The following is a 23,414-nucleotide window of genomic DNA, read 5'->3' on the forward strand; positions in this document are numbered from 1 at the left end:
TATAGAGTATATAAAATATTTTACTAGTAACCTTAGAATGTTTATTCCGTCCTCCCAAACACAAGATAACACAAATCTATGTTAAAACAAAAGGCTACTTTTATTGCAGTGTTTGAGAAAGCACACAGGAACCTGCACCTTTTACCATTGTCGTGGGGTACAATAAGAACCCTTGCATTTTGTACAAATTCAAAGTTTTCAACTTTAGTCATTTAAATCATTTAAAGCATTTGTGAAGTAAACTAAAACATTTACACAGTTCAAATTATAAACTTGTTTGAATAATTGTTACAAAGCGATACAGAAGCTACTGATTCTTAGTTATTTTCCTTAAGCCACATGCTGCAAAATACTATGGCATGAGCTTCAGGCAAGTGCAATTACCAAATTGGGTAATAAAAATAATAATAAAAGATTTAGTTACATGTGCAAGAAAGAGTCAAATGCTTTTCAGCATTAACAATGAAGGGATCAGAAGATGCATAGTAGAATAATAAAGACCAAAACTTAAAAACATAACAAAAGGTACACAAACAGGACTACAAAATAAGGATAAAACTGCAAGTTACTGTTGCTCAAAGCCTTTTTTGCATCTTAGTTATCTAATTACCCAGAATGGCTGACCTCACAATATTTCTCCCTGATACACAGTGACATCAAATCTTCCCATTTCAGCACAACAGGAAGTGTATGCAAAAAAAAATAATGGCTTTTGGAGACTAACTCAGTCCAACTAAGCACACACAGACAGGAAGACCAAACTATAGCAACTATGAATAAGAATTAAAGTGATACATGAGAAGTAAGGTGAGGAGGAAGGCACACAGAATTCCTCTACACAAATCATTGCTTACAACTATTCAGCAATAACTCCTTTGTCCCAGACAAGTATTTAAGAGGATAGCTGTTATTTCTAGGTAATCTTCCTTAGATTAAGTCTTAATAGTTGCAGCCTTGATTCTGCTGAGGATCAGAGCATACAGACCCACATAGTTCTCTAGAAAACAACACAGTATAATCTGGACACAACAGCAAAATCCAAAAAGGAGATTTTTCTGTATCAACTGAAGCACAGTTTTGTGAGGTCACAAGATACATACACAATTAATCCTCTGAATCAAGAAACATCTGATGGAGGACACAAGCAACTCAGCTGTCCAAAGTTATAAAATTCTGATACATGACAATCAGATGGAAACAATGGTAGTTAATATACTAAGAAATAAGTCAAATTTACAGATGACACTGGAGCATTTGCACCCTAGCATGGAGAGAATTTGGTGAACAGCACTAGTCACCGAGTGTAAAGTTCTCACATATATAAAAAGCTGTTTTTATTGTTTTCACTAGAGAAACGATCAAGAGCAGCAACTAAACATTTTCACACTCATGCTTAGTGTATCAATGACTACGTTTACAGTCTAGGTTTAACTTAATCTGTTATAGACACTTAAGAATTCATATATTTTAGATACGTTTCATACACATAAATGATGTAGCAATAATTCATAAGAAACACTTACTGGGTAATTTTTTTGGAGGGATGGAAGGATGGGTTCAGGTAGGGCTATAAAAAAAAAAAAAAGTTTAAAGTTGCTGTGATTCATATAATTCACAGGAAGCAACATCATATCAACTACACCAAAGGGCTGGACTGAAATTCCATGTTAGAAACATCTGCCCAGAACTTCAATTTCAGGCATTTTGTAAAATGAGTTATTCCACAAATCCTTCTAATACTACATGTTATCTATGGCAGAATAAGTAGTAAATTGAGTTAAAGGAGGCTATTACTAAGATACTACTACTTGTAGAAGACAAGAAAAACTCTACAGTAGCTGGATACCCCCTGCCTTTTAAAATTCATGTTAATTCGAGGTCACAGGAAACTCCCTCTAAAGAGCAGTCAACCATTGTTTCACACAAGCTCTCTTTCCTTTTTAAATAATCTAATACAGTCTGATTACTTTCCATGCTATGATATATCCAGATTCTGGACAAGCATATATTCGTTGGCTTAATTTTTTTTTAATGTTGAGTCTCCCAAAGTAAACTTGAACTACAGCTAAAATGCCCAATATATTTAGTCAGTATTGCTAGCAAAAATCCTATAAAAAAGTATATCTAATCTAATGCTGTTAGCTGATCTATTAAATAGAAAGCAGAATATAAAGTTCATACAGAAGCTAGAGATACTAATTAATCATTTATGAAAGCCACGGGTAGGTAAAATATTGCATACTAAAAATAACAAGACAAAGAATCATCTTGTGGATGTAGCACCAGGTCAGGTGGTGCTACAGATACAAAGACAGAAAAATAATCCCCAAACATTCACATCCCAGTCAACTCTTACAGCAGCTACAAAACTGTTAGATCATCCCTAGTAGGAAGGTTTTAATATCACTTCATTAGCATGTTTTTTTAAGCAAAATTGGTCTATATCATTTACTAGGGAAAATGCAATTATGTTCAACACAGGAGTTTACCATGGCATTTAATTCACCCTTGAATCAAGGTCTCGCAGAGGAAGAGATGTTCAAGCATCTTTTTTTTTTCCTATAGTGATAAAAATCAGAATAGCAAAACTCCCAGAACATGCTTGGGATATTTTCAAAGAGTATACTATATTAACTAGCATAAGTGCTAATAATATGGAAATATGAAGGAGTATATTATTTCGACAACATCTTGAATATTTTCCAATTCTATGCTTTACTGAAAGAACAGGCAAAAAAATATGAGTGGTATGAGTAATGAAGATATTTCATGCATTAAGACAATAGGGTTAAGGGAAAAAATTACCACTAACATTTACCGCCTGAATTTTTCTTTTCCTACTGTACAAGATAGTTGGACCTGTTACCTGGAAGAAAGTTCAAGAACAAAACATTGATGCATCTACAAAATAAACTCAAGCCACACTAACCTTAGGTCAAAAAGCTTCCATACTAGTAATGATAAGAATATTGAAATAGATTAAGTAATTCAGAAATTTCCCTAATGAAGAGAGATCATATTTACTGCTAAAAGAAAGCAGTTATTCCTATCTGTTTTTTCTGGCCAGTACCATCAACAAAAGTCCTACTAGCAAATTCTATGATTAGGACACAAGCAGCTTTCAGTAGTATTATATACAAGTAGCAGAAGCGAGAAAAAGAGTTAAAACTTGAGGAAAAAACAGTATTCCAACACTTGGCGCCAGATACATGTCCAGAGCACCTTTCTCCAAACTTTTTAAGGAAAGAGCTCATGGAACACAGGTTAAAAACTCCCCATCTCTGGCCTCAAGACTGCTGATACTTCATAGGCAGCTACCACTGATGACTACAGCAAATGCCCTCATGCTTGTAGGGTCGTTAACATCGCTGCAAGCCTACACATTTATATCTGCTTGCAGCTCCCACTCTCTTCCTTTTGTGCATTACTTTTATCCACAGCTCAGTAACTGGCTATTCCTGACAGCACCCAGCATCTAATACAAGAAATTCCATACTCCCAGTCTCTAGAGTTACTATAATACTGAAAATATACTTTGAGAATAAATTTCCAAGTGAAAAGGCCTGCTTCCACTAAAAATCTTAATAGCAGCAGTATCAAATGCTTCTCAAGTCACAGTTGAGATGGTCATGAATTGCTAGACAGTGTAAGGATCTCTTCTCTTGCATGTGCTTCAACTTTGCAGAGCAATCTGCACCCAGTAGCTTTCATCAGTTTCACTCTTGGATCTAATAATCAGTGTAACCATTTTATTTTTACGTAGATATGTCATTTCATCTCTTCCAATCAACAATTCATTTTTTATTGTTGTTAAGAATCTATATTAAAGATTTATCACCTACAATATCATTTCAGAGTTGTGGCAACAGATTCATAACATTTTTCCCATTTTTTCTTTCTTTTCACAGAAACAAATCTATGAAACGCTACCAAAGGAAGTGTAGAGAAAGGATACTGACTGACAAAAGGAAAAAGACAAAATGAAAACTTATACAGTTTGTCCAGCTTATCTACAGATGTAATCACAAAATATTAAAAATCCACTGTTATTAAAATACACCAATCAAGAACAATCAGCATGTTACCAAAAAAATAAAGAATGAATATAAGCAGCAAAATACAAAGTCTATATACGAGCTGACAGGAATTAAGGAAATATTTCTGCAGGCATGTTACTGCATAAGACATGCACCTCAGGGGTTATGGCCAACCCTTCTGAAATTACCCATCTCCTAATAAATGAAAACCTCATACTGACCTAAATGGTTTCTTATGCAGTTCCTTAGGTCTTAAGGAATAATTGCAACTTAAAAATTACAAACACAGATTTCTCTAATAACAGAGACTAATAGGGGGAAATTAATTTCAGTCTATTCTTCAGGAACACTTCCGGACCACACAGCTTCCTTAACTCTGCAGGAAGCTCCTGACAAAATCTCAGTGTTTCAATATATTAAAGTCACAACATAAGATGCTGCTAGTGGCAGCCGAATATCCCAACTTCTTATGTGACACTCATCTCTCAACAGACAGTAATCCAAAAAATCTTCTAGTTACATATGCGGTCTTGCACATATATATGCCCCATTATTCATATCTGATTATCAAAACAGGGAACTATCACCCCATAGCATTTGTCATGCCTTCAATTTTCTTGGAAGTTCCCAAATAAAAGAAACTTGAAATTGTAATGTTTTAGCTTTTTCCCTTGGAACTACTAATTTTTTTTTTTACCCACAGTACAGTGGATATCTAACAGAGGGCTTTTTTTAGTTAAAATGAGAGCTTGAGTTTATTTTATAGTTACACAATGTCCTGCAGGTACACCGAGTTTCTTTTTTTCTTTTAAACTTGTAACTCTGACTCCAGAAAAAAAAGGTCCATTTGCTAAATAAAAATGCAGTACTAAGGGAGGGAATAAAACCCAGCACTTTGTTTTCAGATTTTTCTCTGTGGAAAATGATTCCTGCTGATGTTTAATTTTAAAGTCTACACAAATACAAACTTAAAAAGAACAGTTTCTAAAGACAAATATACTTACTCTGTAAATAGTGCAAAACCATCAACACAAGACTATAGCTGCTTAGAGTACCACGGCTGGCATCATTTATGTCATGAAAACTTGCCCATTTCTTCACAACCAGTACTAGTGGACGAACTCGATTCTCAACTGTAAATACAACAAATACTTATAAAAAAGCACAATAACTAGACAGTGCTCAAATTTTTATTCCCACTTGATCAATGACACTCATTTTGCACTCTAAAGTTACCTTTTTATAGACTTTATCTCTTCATAGACCATTTATAGACTTTACTTAATTATCCAACAACTATCATCCATTATATAAAAAACACTTTTCAAATTAGATTTATCTTTTATAAAATATCGTTTGAGTAGGAAGATCCCCAGATACATTACAAAATGGCCATGTCAGGTAGCTCTCAAATGAGACAAACCTGGATGTTCAGTCAATGCAACAGTTCCCTCCAGTTCATTGTACTAATTTTTTTAGATTATATAAGCTTTGAGGACAGAAAAAAAAGAATTCTTCCAATTGGAGAACACAGAGATTGTGCTTAATTTTCCCTCAGGGAAAATGAAAGCAGTAAACACTGCATCCAAACATTAATTCTAAAATTGCCTGGTCCTCAGTAGCTTCTGATGAAGCTGATGAAACTCATTTAACAGATAAGTTTTGTTAGATAAAATACTACATTAGATCAAATTATCCATTTCATCACAAAAGACACCAATATAGTCACATTCCAGTTTTGATCTTTGAAGTCACAGGAGATTTATAAAGCCTTCTGCACAAAGGTTTAACACATTTTAGGAGATGTCACTAACCATCACCTCCTAGGGAGCTCACAACATACTTTATTGATTATTTGAAGGTATGTGGAAGTTGATCCTCAGCCCAGTGAGCTGCCTTACTATGGACTAGATAATCCTGTGACTTGGAGTACCTTTTTTTAATCTGACATTTTTATGCAAAGTTTTGTATGCTGCACATCAAGACAGGAACCTGTCAGCTGGCAACTGTTTCATCCAGGACAAGAGATACCTTCCATAGCAGTGTCTCCCTAACGCTGCTATTCTGGAAATCCCATCAAAGCAGCTGCCTCCTACAACCTATTTACAATGGTTCAGTAGACATGTCTCTGAACAGCACGCTCTTCTTGTAGATCCCAAGTTAAATCTGGAAGACCTCTTGAAAACCAAGCTCCCTGTGACCAGTCACCTGATCCTCTTCATCATTCACTAGTGGTTGGATTAAAAAATTATGATTGTTACTAAATAAAATGCATAATAGTTAGTATACAGAAAATAACAATAACATTCTCAATAACAGAAGCACGAGGTTTTTCATGAGACAAATAGGCTCAAATTATAAACTGGATTTTGCTTTGAGTGTGAAATGCAAATGCATTTCACAATGGAAAGGATTTTGTTTTAATTAAATTCATTCTGAGATCAAGCTGTGTCTGCTTGTATTCATCATTAATGTATAATGAAATTAGTGTGTAACACTGCCACTAAGGTTTTTCTGACATTCTTCCAACAGTTTCCAATCTAATCCCTCAAGAAAATGCATAGTAATATCATTTGCTCAAAGCTTCCTCTGTAACTGAAAAATTCCACCTATGAATTGCTGACTGAATTCCAGACATGCCTCCTTAGGTGGCCAACAGATTACACAAAAACGATAGATCCCAGTTATTAGCTCTACTTAATCTACCTATATTTTCTCTTTCTGTGGACCTTCTGCTCCACTTAGTCATATAAACTTTGATCTCCTCTACAGCACCTGATGCACCAATATAGAAGGGCTGGATTAGAAAAGACAGAAGAGTATCCACATATCCACATTTATAAACATTTTTAGCATGCCCACAAAGTTAATCAGCCCCTTGTTTGCTTGAGCATCTAATTATATGATACAAAAATATCAGTATGCCTTATACAAGAGTTTTTTTTTCCCTCCCCCCCTGCATGTAGGGTGAAGCCCTTCAGACATGAAAAAGTTAGTAGGCTAACACTTTTAATGCCATCTGTCCTGGTTGATGACTTTTAAAAGTATGTAAAAAACTATTGCCAGACATCTAGTTTCTCATTTGTTTTTGTTTACCTGAAGTCATATGAGAGCTTTCTTATGCAAAAGAGATGATAGACTATGCTTGATAAAGATTACCTATTTATGAAGGTCTTGCACATTTGTCACAGAACGAGTGGTGGTGGGGGTAAGTGACACAATGCACTTCACTCGTGGGAAAGAAATAGGAATAGGTTTTATTGGTAATGACAATGGTTTCATGAGATTCTATGGCAAGGTCACTTATTAGTTATTGCATGGAGGTTCAAGACACACACAGAATTATCAAGGACATCCTCCCGTTGGGTCACAAGGTTCAGACTGGACCCCCTTTGCTTTCCAAACTCCTTCTGAGAGGAGTCTGGGTGCGGCTGGATCCAGTCCTAGTCCCAGACCTGGTCAACGGTTTATGTCTGAGGGATTTGTGCACAGTTACAAAGTAAAGTTTACAAGTTCAGAAAGAGAAAGGCGCGCTATAGTCACTTACCACGAATCTGTAGTGGGAAGGATCTCTTAACCTCGAGGAGTATCCTTGAGAGGTGTCCCTGCTCAAGGGGAGATCCCTGCCTGCAGCCCGCTGCCATGCAAGGAAAGCTCAATGGGCTCTCGGGCTGTCCCCGTTTTTATAGGATAAGATGATTGACTGGTAGTCATTCTTTCAATTCAGAAATGACTGGTGGCTGGTGTACTCACAGTTAGCCTTATATCCCCATCAGGACTGTTATTGATGGTTAATGTCTGGGTGGGGGAAGAAATCAGGGAGGCAACTACCAGGATCAGATAATGTGGTAGTTAACACCTGAACAGGGCTACGTGTGAGAAGTCAGGATGAGCTAGGGAAGGCGCATATCTGTCACAACATTGAGGAGATTATCTTTTCAACCAAAAGTTTCTCCCTTAGTAACTCACTCCTTGACCTCAAGAAAATAGTGGCATTTATCACTATCATCAAGAGATATTAATTTTGACTGAGCATATTAGGGAGCCTGCAAACCCTATAAAGGTGGACACCAGGACAGAAAAAATAAAGAAGCTGGGCCACATAGACCCCTTCCACTGCCTGTTTCACATCTGTATGTTTGTCTGTCCATAGCGATTTGCTGAGAGAAGCAAGTGTCAAGACATGGAAACCAGTGGCAGAAGCTGGGAACAATGTTAACATTAGACGTAGTGAAGTGACCCCATACCTGTAGTTGTGAATGATAAAGATTATTTTTCTAAACTTTTTGAGCTTAGAAGGAAATTCCTTTCTAGGTTAATGCCTTACTGGGTACATGAAGAAATTAGAATTAAGCAACTTTTACAGGACAAGATGCCCACGAATATGGGACATTGTGAAACTACAGTTCTAATTACTAGTCAAAAGTAGCTAGCAAGCAGAACTTGTACCAATAACTTCCTACCCTAAAATGGAAGGAATTCATATATGCAAGAACTGAAGGTAGTGGCAAGCAGAAAAAATTGTAGGTGGCACTAGCCCAATGTCCGCTCCTTACGCACTTATCTAAGCAAGAAAACGAACAAAAACCCCACAACTTAGCACTAAGAGTGTGTTTTTTATTACTTCCCCTTTAGAAGTCTGTACCATGATATCCCACTGAAATGGACACAACCCAGTTTTGTTTTAAGGTTAATCTGAAAACTAAATGTGTTATTTCAGGTTTTCCAATGAAAGACTGTATTATAAGGCAGAGCCTCAGCTAGCTATCAGGCACACATACCTATCAGTAGCTGTAGGAGAGGGCAAAAAATTAAAACAAACAAACAAACCCTAAATGGTATCACATGATAAACATTGGTAATGTAATATACAAATACATTATAATGCAATAATGTATTTGGTTCTGCTCCTCTTCCCCCACCTCATTATCTGCAGAGGACTGAAGCAGCCATTGTAATAAATGTGGATCTTAACATGAAGATATTTTATCTTCTGAATATTATAATATTCATTTAAAAAAACATAGTGAGCTAATGTTTTTTTCCATACATTTAGAGCAACAAGAAATTACCTTAGAGCTATCTAATGGAGCTAATTAGGTACTATACACAGTAACTTAATATAATATGTTCAACTGAATTTGTTAGTCTATTAAAACTAAAATATAAGCAGGCAAAAAAAAAAACAAAGAAATAAGAAAATTATTAAAAACTTACTGTATGCATAGGTTCTCAGAAGGAATGTATTTCTTATTCCTACAACATTGTTTACATTCAAGTCAAACTCCACACAGCTATAGAGAAGTAGAAAAAGAATCAAATATCATCGCATTCAGCTTCAGAATATTTATTACCTATTAGCAAGGGAAGTAAAGAAGTGCAACTTTAAGGTAATATTTTAGAATTTGCCTTCCTCAAACAGGAAGAGTTTTAAGGCTATAGCTTCCATTTTGGATCTGCATACAGTAAAATTATGGACTTGAATTCTATTGTTAACAAAATGCAGTTGCTGATTTATATAGAGGATTCAAGCTGAACTGAGTTTAGAACTTAGGACAACTTAATTGCTGTATTTTTTAACAAATGCTTATCTGAGCTAGTTTTCAAATACATGATTCACTATAGATAGTGTGTTTTATAAACATATTTTGATATCAGGCAGGATTCTGAGGCTTTAGTTCATCTTATCACACCAATAATCTGAGAACTAACTATAATAGCTCAGAATGTAAGAATCTCCTTACAGATTTCAAATTTTACTCTTATCCATAAGATATTCCAATTTAACAGTACATTTCAGTACCCCTACTTCAATTCTGTAGTGATGGTTAGAGATAAGCAACAAGCACTTTGACAATAAATCTATTAGTAAACAGTGCATGTTTTATAAAAATCATTTTAACTATATCAGAGCTTGTAATTTTAGCAATTGTTTAATATTGTTAATAACAAATAATAACATAGTAAACAAATATTATCCACTTTAACTTACCACTCCAATAATTTCATATTGCACATGCAGCTTAAATAGAGTGCTCAAGATACAATATTCAAATTTATGATCAATAAATTATAACATTTTAACTTGCAAAAAGAATGGCTTCATTGACAAGACAGCAGGGATTTACAATGTACAGCTCTTCAAAAATCTATTCTTTGTATTTATGAATTAGCTACACTAAAACATCCTTTGTATCAAAAATATTACACAGTTTAAAACATGAATTAAACATGGCTTCTTAGATGTTTTGAGAGGGTAGTAAACAATAACAACAGTGGAAAAAAACAAGCTTGAGCTACGGCTTGATAATTGTTAAAATATGTACAAACATCAGTAAGAACATTAGTTATAGGTGCAAATATAGTAAAGAAAATTGTCAGGCAGCATATGCAATTCCAGTTAACTCCATTTGGCAAGATAACATTTTAGCAGAGGTTGATTAAACAAGTTTTATCATAGTTCTGTTGTACTTCAACATGCACACTTGATAAATGTTGCAGTTACGGCAACTGAAAAGGGATTTGTGATGTTTTGACTCAAGCTCTACCAAAGGACTAATGGGGTGGGGAAGTCACTGCACATCAAATGCAGCAGAACAGAAAGGTTTTGCATCCTCTACACCATGGAATTGTTTTTAACCAAAGGCCTAATACCAGCTCTGCTACCAGTTAGAATTATTTCCTGGGAAAGACACCAAAAAAAAATAGGGATATTAAATAAAAGGCCACCAAAACAGTACCTACTGCTGAAGAGTGCATGTTATACTACACATTGTTAAAACTCTGAACATCTCCCTAGAAAAAAGAATACAGTCTAAAATGAATTGTTTTCTTGCTTAAGTGTGCAAACTATGTCATTACAAAAAATATGGTTTGTTTTATGGTGTTTATACAATACAAAAACTGTGAATTATTTCTCAAGTAGCTCAAGATTCAAGACGTATGTACAGAAAGCTAAGTCATCTTTCACAGCAGTTTTCTTCCCACCTTTATCTCCTGCGAGGAAGCATCTGTTAATTGGAGTCTGCTACACCAAAACTGACCACAAAAATACAGCAAGTAATGCTATTAATTCACATCATAGAAACTCCCAAACACAAAAACTGTTGCAAGCCACAGGGAGGTAAACTCATTGCCACTGCATATTAGCTACACAAATCTGCAAGCTCTCTACAGTACAAGGTGAAAAAACAAACCATGACTTCAGTGGAAATACTCACATGCACAGTACATAAACATAAATTCTTAGCCTTCCTCACAGGAAAATAGTTAACAGACTACTTGCCTGACTTTATCCCTGAACTTCACTATTGGCACTTTTGCTCGAATCAGCTGAGGTCGCTCAATGTACCTTGCTGAAAGGGAGAAAATACCCAATCAAGTCCCATACAAAATGTGGATATTAAAACAAAAACTAATCAAAAAAGAAAAACCCAACAACGAAAGCAATTCCCCCTACTCCCAAAACAGAGTGAAGTCAAATTGACTGTTGATACTAGTAACACCAAAAATATTCCTCGAAGTGTTCTGATAAACTAAGTAACTTTAGCAACTAGCAACAAAAATACAATCTATTAAACTGTGTAAGAACAATAATAATAATAAAAAAGCATAAAATGTTAGAGAAAAGCATTAGTGGAAGATTTTAAGAATATTCAGGAGTTTCAAACATAAGGAGACCAGTTCTACACTGCCTTCACTGAGCAGTTGTAATGCAAATCCTGAACAATTATAATCACAATTCAAAAAAGCAGGGAAGAACAGACCCATCCTAGATGGCCAGATACACAAGTCTGGCATTGTGCTGTGAAGAGGACGCTGGTGGATGAACTGCTCAGCCTGGTGGTGAACCTAAAGGAGGAGGTAGAAAGGCTGAGGGCCATCAGGGAATGTGAAAAAGAAATAGACTGGCGGAGCTGCGTTCTGCAGTCTTCCCAGGAAAGCCACTCGGAGAACCCCCCAATTCAGTCTGTAAATCCAGTACCCTCTTGCCATAGGGCAGAGGGGGCAGAATTAACAGTATCCAGGGACGATCAACAATGGAAACAGGTCCCTACTCGAGGGGGCAGGAGAACCCTTCCACGGCCCACCTCACCTCCACCTGTGACCACATCCAACAGGTACGAGGCCCTGGAACTTGGGGATCAGATAGAGGAGGCCTTGAACCAAGGCCCATCTAGGGGGCTGTCTACAGAGAGGCAGTCAGGTCCACACCCTGAGGCTGCTCCCCCTAAGGAGAAAAGGAGCACCCGGAAGAAGCGGCGGGTGATCGTCGTGGGTGACTCCCTGCTGCAGGGCATGGAGGCACTGATATGTAGACCGGACGCCTCATCCAGAGAGGTCTGCTGCTTGCCAGGGGCCCGAATAAGGGATGTTACAGAAAGGCTCCCAAGGCTTGTCCAGGAGTCTGACTATTACCTGCTGGCACTGTTTCATGTGGGCACTAATGATGCCATGGGGAAACTGAGGGACATCAAGTGAGATTTCAGAGCCCTAGGGATGGCCATCAAAGGTACGGGAGCCCAGGTTGTGTTCTCCTCTATCCTACCAATAAGGGGAATGGATTGCAAGGAGGAAAAGGCAGATATCGCAGATGAACAACTGGCTGTGCTGCTGGGCTTGGCAGCAGGGTTTTGGCTTCTATGACCATGAGACTCTGTTTGATGACCACCAACTAGTGGGGAATGATGGGATCCATCTCAGCAAGAGGGGCACAGGTCTCTCTGCCAATCTGGTTAGAAGGGCTTTAAACTAGGCAAGAAGGGGGGAGTGTCACACAGACACAGGAAGCAGTACCACGCAGCAAAAGTCAGATGGCATCCAGGGGGAGTATGGTAGTGGGGAAGTGAGGATAGGACATGATTATAGAAGGTCCTCTTTCACCCCTCCTGGGAAACCTGCAGGCTCGATTACTTCCCTGAAATGCCTGTACACCAATGCGCGAAGCATGGGGAATAAGCAGGACGAACTGGAGATCTGTGTGCGGTCCCAGCGTCATGATCTCATTGGAATCACAGAGACAGGGTGGGACAGCACACACGACTGGAGCGCTGTGATGAAAGGCTATGTGCTCTTTAGGAAGGACAGGCTGGGAAGGCAAGGTGGTGGAGTTGCTCTTTATGTGAGAGCAACTGGAATGCATGGAGCTCAACCTGGGAGTGGAGGATGAGCGAGTTGAGAGCTTGTGGATAAGGATTAGAGGGCAGGCTAATGTGGGAGACACTGTGGTGGGTGTCTGCTACAGGCCACCTGACCAGGATGAGGAGATTGATGAGGCCTTATATAGTCAGCTGGATATTGCCTCACAATCACAGGCCCTGGTTCTCATGGGGGACTTCAACTACCCTGACATCAACTGGAAGGACAACACAGCCAGGCACAAACAGTCCTGGAGGTTCCCGCAGAGCATCGATGATAACTTTTTGACACAGGTTGTGGAGGAGGCAATGAGGAGAGGTGGGCTACTGCACCTTCTGCTAACAAAGAGAGAGGGACTCGTAGGAGATGTGAAGGTGCTGGCGGGGGAGGGGAGGGAAGGGGTAGCCTTGGCTGCAGTGACCATGAGGTGGTGGAGTTCAGGATCCAACAAGGAGGAAGCAGAGCTGTAAGTAGCCTTGCACCCATGGACTTCAGGAGGGCCAACTTTAGCCTCTTCAGAGACCTCCTTGGAAGAATCCCATGGGCTAGAGCTGTAGAAGGTAGGGGGGCCCCCAAGACAGCTGGTTAGTTTTCAAGCAGCACTTCCTCCATGCGCAGCAACAGTGCATCCCTCTCCGTAAGAAGTCAAGCAGAGGGGGCAGGAGACCTGTGTGGATGAACAAGGAGTTGCTGGCAAAACTCAAACAGAAAAAGGCGGTGTACAGAAAGTGGAAAAAAGAACAGGCCCCCTGGGAGGAATATAGGAAAGTTGTCAGGGAATGCAGGGATGCGACAAGGAAAGCCAAGGCACGTTTGGAACGCAATCTGGCAAGAGACGTTAAAAATAATATATTTGAAGAAGTTTTCCTTGGTAACAGCAAAAGGAAGATCAGGGAAAACGTGGGTCCGCTGGTGAACGGGATGGGCACCCTGGTTACAAATAACACAGAAAAAGCAGAGTTGCTGAATGCCTTCTTTGCTTTGGTGTTTACCAAGGGCAGCCCTTTAGAGCCCCAGGCCCTAGGGACAAGAGAATAAACCTGGAGAGAGAAAGACTTGCCCTGGGTAGAGGAAGATTGAGTCAGAGAGCACCTAAGGAAACTCGATACCCACAAATCCATGGGCCCTGATGGGATACACCCCAGAGTGCTGCGGGAGCTGGCAGAGGTCATAGTTAAGCCCCTCTCCATCATCTTTCAAAGATCCTGGAGAATGGGGGAGGTGCCAGAGGACTGGAAGAAAGCCAATGTCACACCAGTCTTCGAAGGCGGCAAGAAGGAGGACCCAGGCAACTACAGGCTAGTGAGCCTCACCTCGATCCCCAGAAAACTGATGGAACGGCTCATACTGGCTATTGTCTCAGGGCACATAGAGGACAAGAAGGTGCTCAAGAGTAGTCAGCATGGATTCACCAAGGGGGAATCTTGCTTGACTAGCCTGATGGCCTTCTATGATGGAATGACCGGCTGGATAGATGAGGGGAGAGCGGTGGCTGTCGTCTATCTCGACTTCACCAAGGCTTTTGACACCGTGTCCCTCACAACATCCTCCTGGGCAAGCTCCGGAAGTGTGGGATAGATGAGTGCACAGTGAGGTGGATTAGGAACTGGCTGGATGGCAGGGCCCAGAGAGTGGTGATCAGCAGTGCCAAGTCTAGTTGGAGGCCTGTAGCTAGCTGGGTCCCCAGGGGTCAGTCCTCAGTCCAGCCCTGTTCAATTTATGCATTGATGACCTGGATGAAGGCACAGAGTGCTCCCTCAGCAAGTTTGCTGATGACACGAAACTGGGAGGATAGGTTAAAACCCCAGAGGGCTGCGCTGCCATCCAGAGGAAACTGGACAGACTGGACAACTGGGTGGTGAAAAACCTCATGCAATTCAACAAGGCCAAGTGCAAGGTCCTGCACCTGGGGAGAAATAACCCCAGACACCAGTACAGGCTGGGGACCGACCTTCGGGAGAGCAGCTCTGCAGAGAAAGACCTGGGTGTCATGGTGGATGACAAAGTGACCATGAGGCAGTGTGTGCTCTTGTGGCCAAGAAGGCCAATGGAATCCTGGGGTGCATTAAGAAGAGCGTCTCCAGCAGGTCAAGGGAGGTGAACCTGCCCCTCTACTCAGCCCTGGTGAGGCTGCATCTGGAGTATTGTGTCCAGTTCTGGGCTCCACAGTACAAGAGGGATGTGGAGCTGCTGGAGAGAGTCCAGTGCAGGGCCACAAGGATGAGCATCTGCCCTATGAGGAGAGGCTGAGGGAGCTGGGCCTGTTCAGCCTGGAGAAGAGAAGGCTGAGAGGGGATCTGATCAGTGTCTACAAGTACCTCAAGGGAGGCAGTGAGGAAGATGGTGCTGGTCTCTTTTCAGTGGTGGCCACTGACAGAACTAGAGGAAACAGCCACAAACTGAAGCATCAAAAGTTCCACAGGAACTTAAGAAATTTTTCCTTAACAGTGAGGGTGACAGAGCACTGGAACAGGCTGTCCAGAGAGGTTGTGGAGTCTCCTTCTCTGGAGATCTTCCAAACCCGCTTGGACGCAGCCCTGTGCCACGTGCTCTAGGTGACCCTGTGTGTGCAGGGGGGTTGCACTAGATGACCTCTAGAGGTCCCTTCCAACGTTAATGATTCTGCGATTCTATGACACATGATCATCTGCTTCCTTTTAATCATGTCTTGTGCTTACAGTTTAAATGATGCATTTTACTGAAATTAAAACACGCACCTCTTATTGTATTCTCACTATACACAGTTTAAAGTTTCCTTTATAAACTCTTCCTTTAACAACTTACAGAAAATATGTAACAAGAAAGATGTTTCCTATTGTATTAGCACAGGAAACAAGGCATCAGACTTGCAACTATGGTATTACTTTCAATTAAAGATTGGATAAACTCCATTTGCCTTTGGCTTTAATGGAGATGGGACATGCAAGAGATATGGAATCATAGGACTGCATTAGAGACCTCCTCGGTAGAATCCCATGGGCTAGTGCTCTAGAAGGAAGGGGGGCCCAAGAGAGCTGGTTAGTTTTCAAGCAGCACTTCCTCCACGTCCAGCAACAGTGCATCCCTGTGTGTAAGAAGTCAGGCAGAGGGGGCAGGAGACCTGCGTGGATGAACCGGGAGGTGTGGCAATGCTCAAGCAGAAGAAGGCGGTGTACAGAATGTGGAAAAAAGGACAGGCCCCCTGGGAGAAATACAGGAACGTAGTCAGGGAATGCAGAGATGCAACAAGGAAAGCTAAAGCACGTCTGGAAGGCAAGCTGGCAAGGGACGTTAAAAATAACAAAAAAAAATTCTTCAAATACATTAACAGCAAAAGGAAGATCAGGGAAAACGTGGGTCCGCTGGAGGACGGGATGGGCACCTTGGTTACAAATAACACAGAAAAAGCAGAGTTGCTCAATGCCTTCTTTGCTTCGGTGTTTACCAAGGGCAGCCCTTTAGAGCCCCAGGCCCTAGAGACAAGAGAAGAAGCTGGTGGAGAGGAAGACTTGCCCTGGGTAGAGGAAGATTGGGTCAGAGAGCACCTAAGGAACCTCGATACCCACAAATCCATGGGCCCTGATGGGATGCACCCCAGAGTGCTGCGGGAGCTGGCAGATGCCATAGCTAAGCCGCTCTCCATCATCTTTGAAAGATCCTGGAGAACAGGGGAGGTGCCGGAAGACTGGAAGAAGGCCAATGTCACGCCAGTCTTCAAAAAAGGCAAGAAGGAGGACCCAGGCAACTACAGGCCTGTCAGCCTCACCTCCGTGCCCGGAAAAGTGATGGAACAGCTCATACTGGCCGTTGTCTCCAGGCACATAGAGGACAAGAAGGTGCTCAAGAGTAGTCAGCATGGATTCACCAAGGGGAAATCTTGCCTGACTAACCTGATAGCCTTCTATGATGAAATGACCGGCTGGATAGATGAGAGGAGAGTGGTGGATGTCGTCTATCTCGACTTCACCAAGGCTTTTGACACCGTCCCTCACAGCATCCTCCTGGGCAAGCTCCGGAAGTGTGGGATAGATGAGTGCACAGTGAGGTGGATTAGGAACTGGCTGGATGGCAGGGCCCAGAGAGTGGTGATCAGCGGTGCAGAGTCTAGTTGGAGGCCTGTGGCTAGTGGGGTCCCCCAGGGGTCAGTCCTTGGTCCAGTCCTGTTCAATTTATTCATCAATGACCTGGATGAAGGCACAGAGTGCTCCCTCAGCAAGTTTGCTGATGACACGAAACTGGGAGGAGTAGCCGATACCCCAGAGGGCTGCGCTGCCATCCAGAGGGACCTGGACAGACTGGACAACTGGGCGGTGAAAAACCTCATGCAATTCAACAAGGCCAAGTGCAAGGTCCTGCACCTGGGGAGGAATAACCCCAGACACCAGTACAGGCTGGGAACCGACCTTCTGGAGAGCAGCTCTGCAGAGAAAGACCTGGGTGTCATGGTGGATGACAAAGTGACCATGAGGCAGCAGTGTGCTCTCGTGGCCAAGAAGGCCAATGGGATCCTGGGGTGCATTAAGAAGAGCGTCTCCAGCAGGTCAAGGGAGGTGATCCTGCCCCTCTACTCAGCCCTGGTGAGGCTGCATCTGGAGTATTGTGTCCAGTTCTGGGCTCCACAGTTAGAAGAGGGATGTGGAGCTGCTGGAGAGAGTCCAGCGCAGGGCCACAAGGATGAGCATCTGCCCTATGAGGAGAGGCTGAGGGAGCTGGGCCTGTTCAGCCTGGAGAAGAGAAGGCTGAGAGGGGATCTGATCAGTGTCTATAAGTACCTCAAGGGAGGGAGTGCAGAGGACGGTGATGGTCTCTTTTCAGTGGTGGCCACTGATAGGACTAGAGGAAATGGCCGGAAACTGAAACACCAAAAATTCCATAGGAACTTAAGGAAAAATTTCTTAACAGTGAGGGTGACAGAGCACTGGAACAGGCTGCCCAGAGAGGTTGTAGAGTCTCCTTCTCTGGAGATCTTCAAAACCCGCTTGGATGCAGTCCTGTGCCACGTGCTCTAGGTGTCCCTGCGTGTGCAGGGGGGTTGGACTAGATGATCTCTAGAGGTCCCTTCCAACCCTAAGCATTCTATGATTCTATCTCAGCTGACCATCCTCACAGCACAGACATGCAGGCTTAGTGCCAGGCCACCCAACCCAGAAGTTATAAAGCCCTGCCAGACTCAGGCACTGCCCCCAAATGCATCTTTACACTGAGTTCCCCAAAACTCCTGCAGCAGCCATATTATCTGTGATTTCCTAATTCTTCACAAAATAAAAGGCATTTGACCACAATCCTTAACAAAAAATGTACCTAAGAAGATGATGGAATAAGAGAAAGAAAAACAGAATCCATAGTTTCACAGTATGAATCTGGCCAACACCGCAGTTTGAGTAACTTAAGTCAAAACCGTAGGGCCCCTTGAATTTGACCATATTTAATATCATCCATTTTTTCCCCTTTGAGGAAATTAACCTAAGCTGAGTAAGCATGACCAAGGTAGAAGCAGTGTAGATTACAAAATAATAATAATAAGCACTAGCTTTTCCTTTTAGGGAGAAAAGGAGGCATTTCTTTGTCAGGTTCAATAGCAACCTTGATTAAAGAGTCAGCTACATTGCATTTGGGTGATAATAGAATATTACACTTCAAATCTGTAGCTAGGAACTTTTTTTTCTTTGAGGCTTTCTCTAAATGTTTTACGGAGATGCATGCTTGGATGGATTTGCCCTTTTGTAACCCTTTATCTGAATTTGATTTCACTTTATGATCCTAGAGTAATATGCAGCAATCTGGCAATCAAAGAAAAGGGATAATGTCACTAGCTTAGAGTAACATTATTAATGGTTTTAAATGAAGAATATTATAACTGGCATTTGAGAAGAATTTTAATCCACATTCACTGACTGAACAGTCTAGCACGACTCAGCACAAGTGACCCCTCTCCCTAGCTGCACCCACAGGGGCATCTAATCACCCTCCTCCAGCATCTCAGAACACTCTGAATGTGAGGCTATTTGTAGTGAAAAAGTGCATAATCATTTCCAAGAAAACTGAACACTTCTATGTAAATTCATTCATGCATAATTTCAGATGAAACAGCTTAAATCTTTTGCTGAAAAAGTGCAACTGTACAAAATATTAATCCCAATATTTTTAGCAACCTGCACACACAGTCTAGCCTTGTGTTACCACAGAGGAAGAAATAAAGATGAAGCTTTTAAGTATATCTAGAAAAATTTCAGATGAAAGTTTCTAAACTGCAATTTCTCTCATTCTACAACTGGAAAAGGCTAAAAAGGCTTGGAACATCATATATTCCACAGGTACACTCTTTAACAAAAATCATTTCCGATTCATCCTTTATCTCTTTTATAAAGTATGGCTTTAAGTAGTATCAAACAACTTCTCTTCCCCCTTCTTGTCTTTCACACACCCTGGCACATATTTGCTTCACTTTCATGCTTGGCCTACAATATATTTATTTCTATTCTCTCATGTGAAGCAAAGAATAACGACAGCTCATACACTTGCTGAGAATCTTAATATAGGTGCAGTCCTCCTCTCCCAAAATAAGAAGAAACTGAAAAATAGTATGACTAAGATTATAGGATACCGTTATTTGCATTAACTGGACAGCACAAAATTTAAGAATACTGCAATTCTTAGAAGTTTTGTACAGACCAATCTTACACTTGCTTTTATACACAACAGCAGCAGACACGTACTCATATTCTGCCTTTTAAGTCTACAAGTGTGGCCCTCATGACCACTGCACCAGGAATTCTGATTCAAGTTTATAAACAAAGAGATGATTGACAACCCTAGCTTCCATTTGTACTTAATGTCTCAAAAGTGTGACATGAAGTCTCTCCAGACGCCTAGCCATCTATCAGGGAGCTTTCAAAGTCTATCTTCAAATGAAAAGTTATTCTGAACATGTGAATGACAACAATTTTATTTGTCTAAATAAGCTTTAATCAAAGTAATTGGCATACTTATTTCAAGATTATTAAACTTCAGCATAGTCAAGTTGAGCAGAATGCTCAAGTTTCTGTGTTCATCAATAAGGGGATTTCTCCACAGTTTGGCTGAAGAGCAGGACAAAGGGAAGGGAGAGTGAGCAGAGCCATGAGGGAGTGGGACAAAAAGAGCCATCTGCAAGGAGATGGGGGCCTTTACAAAGGAGGGAAATAGGGCAATTCCCCCACATTCTTCAGCAAGGGGGACAAAGGAGTTGCTGAGCTCAGGTGAGAACAGATGGCGGGAGGCCGGAGTTCGGTGTAGGCGGGCCGGGAAGGCTGTAACTTCTGAGTACCTTGGCCAATGGGGAAAAGGAGAGGGCGTCCCTCGGTCGGGAAATTAGGATAAAAGGGGGGCTGCGTCCCCCAGCAATTTGAGACCCCACAGGGATATGCCCGGTGTACTCTCCCTTTATTTGAATAAAGTTTTAGGACTCCTCTGTCTCCTTTTTGGACATTCAGTTCTTGACAGCGAGATTTTCCGCACAAAGTCATAGCTTGCAAATGGAGCAAACCAAATAGAAAGACCCGTAAGCAAAAGCATTTCTATTTTGAACTTGAAAATTTTTCTTTGCAAGTAAAACAATATTTAACAACTTTTGTCTATGAATTCTAGCCACAAAGCATCCATACTGGGGGGGGGGGGGGGGGGGAAGAGCACCCTAAGAGCACCATGCCCACAGAGATGTTAGAATTACAAAGAGATGATCTAAGATCTAGATAACAAAACTGACAAGAGTCACACAGAATCAGTCCCACAACAGTGATGTCTCTTTGTTCCCCAGCACACGAACTTGATTTTGTCTAAAGCCATCTCACAGAACACAGCCTCTTGAAGAAAGAAAAGATGGTCATAATTTATTTAGACGGTCCCTTTCAGGTCCCTGAAAACATGGCTACTTTATCATTATGCTTCCCAGAAAGCACTGGAACAAGATGTTTTGAAACCTGCACTGAAATTTATGGTTTGTTCCTCTTACCATTGCAGGACAATTCAGAGCAGCAACAAAAGAAGCTGCATCAAAGAACATATCACAAGTCTGAGAACTAAGTGGACAAAATCATTGATATAAAAGAACCTGTTGTCTATTAATAATTCAAAGGATGGTACAAAAACCTCTTTGAAGTAGAAGGTATTCACGAGACCTGTCCCTGTGAATTCTTCATCTAAAGGGAGTCTAAACAACAACTTAGAAGAACCATAGTTCAGACCTGTTTCTCCTATATATGCAGGTACCAATATCTCTTTTATGGAGGCATAGTACCTTGTCAGTAGATAATAGATGCCTTGTTAGTAGATAGTTAATCACAAGAATGCCTTAGTAGTGCACGGTTGATGGCCTGACCCGCAAGGACTAATGTCTTATCAGCAAAGAACAAAGCAGGAAAAGAAGGAGGACTACAACCACATGTGGAATGTCTTGTGAGCAGATAAGGAACAAAGCAAGAAGATAACCACAACTGCATGGCTGGCAAGATGCTGATTGGTTGTAAGCTTTGCAACACTTGTGTTAAGAGAGTATAAAAGAGGTTGGTTTGAGAATAAAGTTGTCTCACTCTGCATCCCAGACTGAGTCCGTTCTTTCGCAAGGTACATCTTTCAGTAGATACCCAAATTAACTGTTTCACAAGTATCAAGGTCCATAAAAAGACTGTAGAGAAATTTGAGTGACATTCTACTTGAAAACTTTTTAGGGTATCATCTTAAGGAAAGCATTGCAATCTAAAAGAAATAATAGTTCACTAGCAGAGGTTTCCAAACAGGAATATTACTTTTGAATCATGGACCACGAAGAGAGGCAAAAAAAAAAAAAGCTACCCATTTTTTAAATCCACTAGTTTGCAGGGTATCCCTTAGGTTGTTTTAATTATCCATCAATTTCATCATACAAAATAAGAAGTTCTACTATGATCAAATTTTCTGGAATGGGGGAAAAGATAGTTAAGATTAGAAACTAGACAACATGCAAGTACACAGGTAGTTGCCTGAACTGTAGGTTAACACTCCTTGCAGAGCTGCCATTAATCTTACCACCTTGCTGTAGACTGGAACTTACAAAGTTTAGTACTGAAGAGTTTTTGGACTAAACTGAGTATATGCCTTGCTTCTGTCTTCTGATTCACCTGAAACATTATATAAAATATTATAAAAATAATATTTTAAGATTATAATTGTAATATTATTAATAAAAATAATTTTTTAATCCTTAAATAACCAGCATGCTTTATTTAAAAAAAAAGGCCTATTAAGTCTTAGAATAAGCAGCAAACATGCATACCAACACATTCCTCAGTCAACATATTTTATGTTCCTTTTCCCAAATTAAATAATTCAGATCTAAAGTACCTAGCAGACATTCAGAGATCTTAGAACTCTGAAGGAAAGCTAGCCCCACTTTCCCAGTGGAAAGCTTGCCCTTGCCTTCTCCTATCACAATTTCATCAGGGTAACAGTTTTCAGTAGAAAAAAATATATATATTTAACATATACTATGGAAATGTCTGGCTTTGCTTTTTCAACATGGTAGCTAAAAACCTAAACAAGTTTTTTTTTAAAAAAAAAAAAAAAAAAAAAAGTTGTTCTTGCATCTAAAAGAATTAGATGCTCCTTGTTACTCTGTGCTTTGTCCGTTTGTGTAATTAAGGTAATGCATAATTTTCAAAGATTTTACTGGGTTAAAAGGTTTATAAAGTCAAATTCATTTTTGCAATAACACAGGAACCACAGTTCATAGCTACTATGAGTGCAAATTATATATTATTAAATCCAAGGATTTGACTATTTGTTTCTTATTTTTAAATAGTTACCAAATTTAAAGTGCTCAGGTTCCAGAGAGTGCACCATGCAAATAGACTTAAATATATTTAAAGTTACTTACCGGTTCTTCTTTAACTACGAGGCACAGATCACCATCACTGCTACGAGTGCCAAAGCCATTCAGTGAGGATCCAACCAAAAAGAGCCTGCTCTCTATAACAAGAGAACCACAGGAGAAAAACTGATGGGACATATCTTCTTTTGGAAAGAAGGGAAAACAGGGAATGTCAAGAACATTCAAACTGATAATAAATGGTCAAATTCAAAACATACGTGGAAAAATTCGCTGAATTTCCCTCTGGAGTTCTGTTCTGCAGAGTTCTTTTCTGTTCAAGTCACAGGTCTGTTGCTGACATGCTTGAAACAACTCCAAAACCTGCTGACTTATCTTGACACATACATTAAAAAAAGTAAAGAGCAGTAGAAGATTTT

General features: G+C 40.5%; 1 protein-coding gene across 1 annotated transcript in view; it reads right to left on the bottom strand.

The window, feature by feature from the left end:
* The window catches only part of LOC104568323 (poly(A) RNA polymerase GLD2-like), a 47,425-nt gene that overhangs the window by 20,205 nt on the left and 3,806 nt on the right, over nt 1-23,414 (bottom strand). The window contains exons 4-10 of the mRNA XM_010215212.2: nt 23,256-23,370; nt 23,044-23,135; nt 22,222-22,288; nt 11,323-11,392; nt 9,255-9,331; nt 5,042-5,170; nt 1,524-1,567 (exon numbers count right to left, since the gene is read on the bottom strand). Of these exons, the coding sequence (XP_010213514.2) occupies nt 1,524-1,567; nt 5,042-5,170; nt 9,255-9,331; nt 11,323-11,392; nt 22,222-22,288; nt 23,044-23,135; nt 23,256-23,370 (594 nt within the window). The remainder of the gene's footprint in view (nt 1-1,523; nt 1,568-5,041; nt 5,171-9,254; nt 9,332-11,322; nt 11,393-22,221; nt 22,289-23,043; nt 23,136-23,255; nt 23,371-23,414) is intronic.

This window comes from Tinamus guttatus, unplaced genomic scaffold, assembly GCF_059628265.1.
Source record: "Tinamus guttatus ecotype Peru unplaced genomic scaffold, ASM5962826v1 Tinamus_guttatus_pri_ptg000415l, whole genome shotgun sequence".
Lineage (NCBI taxonomy): Eukaryota > Metazoa > Chordata > Aves > Tinamiformes > Tinamidae > Tinamus > Tinamus guttatus.